Below are 5,302 nucleotides of genomic sequence, written 5' to 3'. Positions count from 1 at the left end.
CTCGGGAGGCTGGTGGGGGCTGTTAGTGGGGCGGTTAAATATCCATAAGGATGGCCGCGTGCGCGTCCTTCAGGTCAACCCCAGGTCTGTCCCTGCGAGTGTTTAAGAGGTGTGTCCAACGCTAAGCGACGTCGCTTCCCCCCGCCCCGTTTCAGGCGGCAGGCTGCGAGGACGGGTCCGGGGAAGGAGACACGTAGATGCCGCTGTGCCGAGCGTGGTGAGGGCGGTGACAGTCCTGGCGTGCCCCGTGCCCCGCACCGGGGACTCGGGGATCGCTCTCTGAAGCTCCTGGGGGAGTGATGTGCCTGGCAGCAGCCGCTGCCCGCTGAGAGCGCAGGGGTTCGCTCGGCCTAGTTCCCTTTAAAAGCAAATTGCACAAACTGGGAAGGTGCATTTAGTGCAGTACAAAAATATCTCATAAAGGAATTACAGACAAAATAATTCTTGGTGAAATTCATGTCCCGGTTTATTTAGCAGCACTGCTTGAGTGCTGTTACTAGGCTTGAACGAGTGGCTGCCAAAGGAACAGGCAGCAAGGATTAATGTAGTAGAAAATGAGGTGGAGGAGGGACTTCAGACATCATCTAGTTAAGTGCCTAACCCTAACAGAATCAGGAAGTTACTTTCCAGTAAATGTCGGTGAGTCGGCACTGCCAAAAAAGAGAACATGCAGGTACACTGATGGTATGGAAATGTGGCACAGAAATCAAAAGACAGGTCACTCCTTTGGTATAGATAATTTGGGAATCATTCTCAATACTGTAATGCTACAGTGATGCCACTAGGTAGTTCATGGCAGTGAAACCTACTTACAAGGTGCCATAAGATTTTGAGTTAACGTCATAGTACAGTATGGCCTAGATTGTTGGCTAATGAAACACCTTACCAGAACACTTTTTCCTGTTTTTAGGAACTGCTTCTTGCTTATGAATTTGTGAAAAATGGATAGATGGTAACCAAAACCTAATTAAAACAGAGGGACACATTTCACTGTGATTAACAGTGAAAACGTTTATTCAACGGGACAGAAATGCCACTTTTTAGGAAAGAGATTCAGCCCTTTGAAATATTTTCTTCTCTTTCATCACTGCTAATGATACAGCTATTAAAACCTTCACATTCCTTTCCAGAACGAGTCTTCACAGCTTTATCAAGCGTGTTGCTTCTGCAGAGTTCGCTTGTACCAAAGGCTGAGGTACAGTCACTGTCATTAGTTGATTCTCAGTGATTAGCAGCGTCCTGTTGTTTCAGATCTGATCTCTAGAAGGAAGAGCTAAAATAATAATTTTAAAGAAGACAGAACAAAAAATTTTGCTGAAATCATAGACAATTAAATTGAGGCTGCAAAACTTAATGGCTGTGAGTAGCCTTTTTGAGAGTATGTCTATAATCAGTCTGAACATCTAATGGAGAAATGGAGAGCAAAATGCATTTTTTAATTTGGTGTATTTTTTTTCTTCCAGACATCTTAGAACAAAGGCAGGATTTTATTTACAAGATGGCAAAACAGAGTAAACACAATACATCTCTATGCTCCTTGTAGGAGGAGGTATTTCTTTGCAAGTCCTTTTTCAAGGGGACACATGCTCATGCACAAAAACTTTTGTATTTTACAGGTCACTCCCCAGCCAAGACCAGGAGACCCTACAGTCCCTGTCATACACTTCAGAATGGTATCAGTGAAAAACCCTGTGATTAGAGACTCAGCTTTAGCTGATACGGACTTTGGTAGCTGGTTGGTCTGGAATTAAGTTCCACTGTTTGAAGATAAGAGGGTGCTGATGGGGCCTGTGGATATACAAGAACAGGAACTGTTCATTCATTAATAGCCAAAAAAGATGCAAAATGAATAACTGGAATCTATTACTAAACCAGTTATCAGCTGTTTGTATTAATTTTTGCTAACTTTTTTATCTTTATTCATAGTATTTCTTTAATCTCTTTGGCTCGTGGGCGATGTTGAAGATACCCAGATTTTTGGTTTTAGTTTTAATCCATTCCTATTCTCTGGTTTTTTAGTAGTTTGGTTTTTTGTTTTGTTTTGTTTGTTTGTTTGTTTGTTTGTTTTAAGATGTTGGTATTAAGTTGTTTTGTCCTTTCATTGTGGTCTATGCAGCTATCTGTACCTTTCTCACAGTATCATGTAGTAACTGTTTCTATTTCTGTCTGCATGAAACGTTTCATTCCTGTTCTGATAACCCTGTACAAGACCTGTGTACCACAAGGAGATTTACGAATAGGGCTTAAGTATGGCTTAAGTGTTGCATAAGCCTTGGTATTTAAGTTAGCCTGCTACAAGTACACCTTCCGTTTGATGTGATGCACTGTAGGTGGATAATTTAGCTCACAATCTTTGTACCACTGAGATACAAAATGGTAATCTAATATTCCCTTTTCCCAGTCTGTATTTTCCCCATATTAAATCACCTTGTTCACCAAGAAGGAGACACTTCAGTAAAGATAAGTTGGGCTGATAACTGTATGCTGTGAATCATCTGGTTTAGTACATGTGCTTTGCAACCACTGAGTTTAGAGGACGGGTGGTACAACTCTGAAAAGCTGTCTGGGAAGATTGCAGCATTCTGCGTTGCTTGCTCTGGGGCTTTGAACAGAACAGGATATAGTTACACGCATCCTGCAGGCAGTGACTGTTACAGTTTTTGCTGTGTGTTGGTGGACAGCTGGAGCCATGGTGAAACTTCTGCTGTGCCATCTCTGGAGCCCTCTACAGTTGGCTGGTATGCTGACTTGAGTGGTGGCAGTCTTCCTTCCTCCCAGTCCAGTCTGACACTCACACCATATCCCATGCCCACAAGTGCACCCAGCAGGATTAATGGGTAGCTTTCGTTGTGAACGTGGAATGTATTTCTTTGGACTTCCTCTAAGTGATAACAAGAAATGTTATTTTCTTTTAAGTACAGTAAAGAAGTTACTGTGTAACAGAAGGGACTTACAAGCAATTCAGAACAACATAGATTCCCTGACTCTCACTTTTTGGGCAGCCAAGATACAGTTATCATTGAAACGGATGCTGAATGTGTTATAGAGGAGCCAGGCACATCATAATTGTATTTATGAGGTTTAGTTTTATTTTAGTTGATAACAAACCAAAATAAAACTTTTGTTGTCCTTCTTTTAATTAAAACTACTTACAAATTAAAAACCTTATGACACTGAGAAATGGCTGCTAAAAGCAGGACTGTAATACATTAAGAACTTACTTCAGTTTCCAAAGGAATAGAAAGTAGTTTTCCTACCAGTGTGGTTATTCTCCACTTTTTAAAAAATCATGCCCTATGGGCGTATACCTGCTACTAAAATTGTTTTTTCCTTATGTTTAAATGGAATTACCTGTATTTCCTCTGCTTCACATTTTATGGCCACTGCCTCTCAACCTGTCACTAGATGCTGCTCTTCCAAATCCTGGAACTGTAAAATCACAGCAAGAATCCACAGTAGTCAGGTCAGCTTTTCTGTAGAGGGGTCAGCTGCTGCTGAAGAACTTGAATGCTGCGTGTCTCTGCATATACCCTCTACCCAAAGTACTGTAATAATTCCAGGTACATTCAAACCTTCGCTTCTGCTACTAGTGGAACTCAGACTGTGTTGCTTCACTACCTTTTATGCTGGCCTCTCCCATCCCTCCACAGATGTCCTATAGCTCGGTCCTCAGCACTGACACTGCCCCTCCTACCCTTTTGGTGACTCCTAACTCCCTTTGTATCCACTTGCTTGCTCCTCTGTGAAACTATGAATTAACAAGTTCATCCTTCTTCTAAAATGAACTCACAACTCCCTCACCAGGAGATTGAGATGATGTTTATTTCAGAACTCTGAGGCCTCCCTACTTCAGTTTTGTAAGAACACTGCAGAAGGTGGTCCCTGCCTCAGAAAGCAGCTTACAATTCACTTGCAAGAAAGCTGCTTAAAAATGGCAAATTCCAGCAGGGCCAAAGATGAGGGAGATAAAGATGCTGAGATGCTGCTTTGCATCTACAGTGCAAACTCCCCACCTACAAACAAACCAGCTCTGCTTCTTATTTAGTTCAATCCACACAGTTCTGACACCTGTGCCGTTAAAAAAGGCCCAAACCTGGTTACCTGGTTCTGCATATTGGCATTATAATCAAGGAAGAGCCCCACTGTGGTTGTATTGGGCAACAGGAGAGCCAGGTGAAGGGTCGTGTCACTGTCAGCATCTGCCAGGTTTGGGTTAGCACCAACCTGTAGCAGAACAGCAACACATTCTTCCTGGCACTGTACTGCCTGGGAACAACACACGGAAAAGGAAAGACTTTTACAGCAAAATTTGTGTGTCACTCTGCAACAACTCACCCAGCTTCTGAACTCTGGGAAAGAAGACCTAACAAAAGATTAGCTAACAAATGGCTGTTCCACGCCCACTGCAACATGCAGGCTACTGCAGAGGGCTGTGAAAAGCGTGCTGCCAGACCCGTCATTGAATGCAGAGTCGATAAGAACCACCGACAAGGCCATGACATATTCCACATACCTTCATCAGTGGTGACCTCTTGAAATTGTCTGCAAGGTTCAGCTGGCGGTTCTCTTGTACTGGGAATGTAATGACATCTGAATAGCTGTTTGCACAAGCGAGGTACAGAGGTGTCCTAAAAATGAAACGTGAGCTTAACATAGACAAGGGAAGAACCAAAGCTGTGTCACCACTCAGCTCTGAGGACCCTGCCCAGACTCTGCTCTTTCTACTTGCTGCTATTCCAGTCCTGCGCCCATCACCCACAGAGCAGGAGAGACCAGGTGATGCGTGAGCAGCTGTGGAACAATCCCACAGGGAGACCATGGCGAAGCGGCAGGTCGGTGTGTGCACTGCCAACAGCACTCGAGCTGAGCCAGCAGCTCCAAGCAATGGAAAGCTCTCGTGTTCACTCTGCCAACTGACAGGGGAAAACTCGCTTTTCAAGCAACTGGCTTGAGTGTGATCCCACGAGAAGCCTGCGCAGTGTGGCCTGCCCAGGTCCTTCCCCCTGAAGCTGATAGGCACCGGCAGTGGCGGCAGCGCAGGGCTGCCCTGAAGCACTGCTGGAGGGCGACTGCTGCTGCATCTTGCGGAAGTCCCCATGGCCCTCTGCATGCTGTGGCATGGGCACGGCCCCACTGGGAGTGACCACCCGCAGGAGGCGCCCGGCGGACTCTGTTGGGCCCTGGGAAGGGCCAGGGCAAGGCCGAGGGTGAGGACGAGGTCAAGGTCAAGAGTGTAGAAGAGGACGAGGAGGGGAATAAGGCACAAGGGAGAGGAGCTCGCCCGCAGTAGTGGCGCAGCCTG

At 45.1% G+C, this 5,302-nt stretch overlaps 1 protein-coding gene across 1 annotated transcript; it reads right to left on the bottom strand.

The window, feature by feature from the left end:
• Positions 1–151: 151 nt before the first annotated feature.
• LOC104491113 (putative ankyrin repeat domain-containing protein 30B-like) lies at positions 152–5,180 on the bottom strand (the record flags this gene model as incomplete). The annotated part of the gene is made up of 4 exons (XM_010133480.1): positions 152–358; positions 4,102–4,266; positions 4,514–4,628; positions 4,933–5,180. Coding segments are annotated over 4 exons (735 nt in total), but the record flags the coding sequence as incomplete, so codon positions are not given.
• Between the last annotated feature and the right edge of the window lie 122 nt (positions 5,181–5,302).

The sequence above is a fragment of the Buceros rhinoceros genome, unplaced genomic scaffold (genome assembly GCF_000710305.1).
Source record: "Buceros rhinoceros silvestris isolate BGI_N320 unplaced genomic scaffold, ASM71030v1 scaffold30503, whole genome shotgun sequence".
NCBI classification, from domain to species: domain Eukaryota; kingdom Metazoa; phylum Chordata; class Aves; order Bucerotiformes; family Bucerotidae; genus Buceros; species Buceros rhinoceros.
The sequence above is the reverse complement of the archived record's forward strand: the minus strand, read 5'-3'. Positions and strand labels throughout refer to the sequence as shown.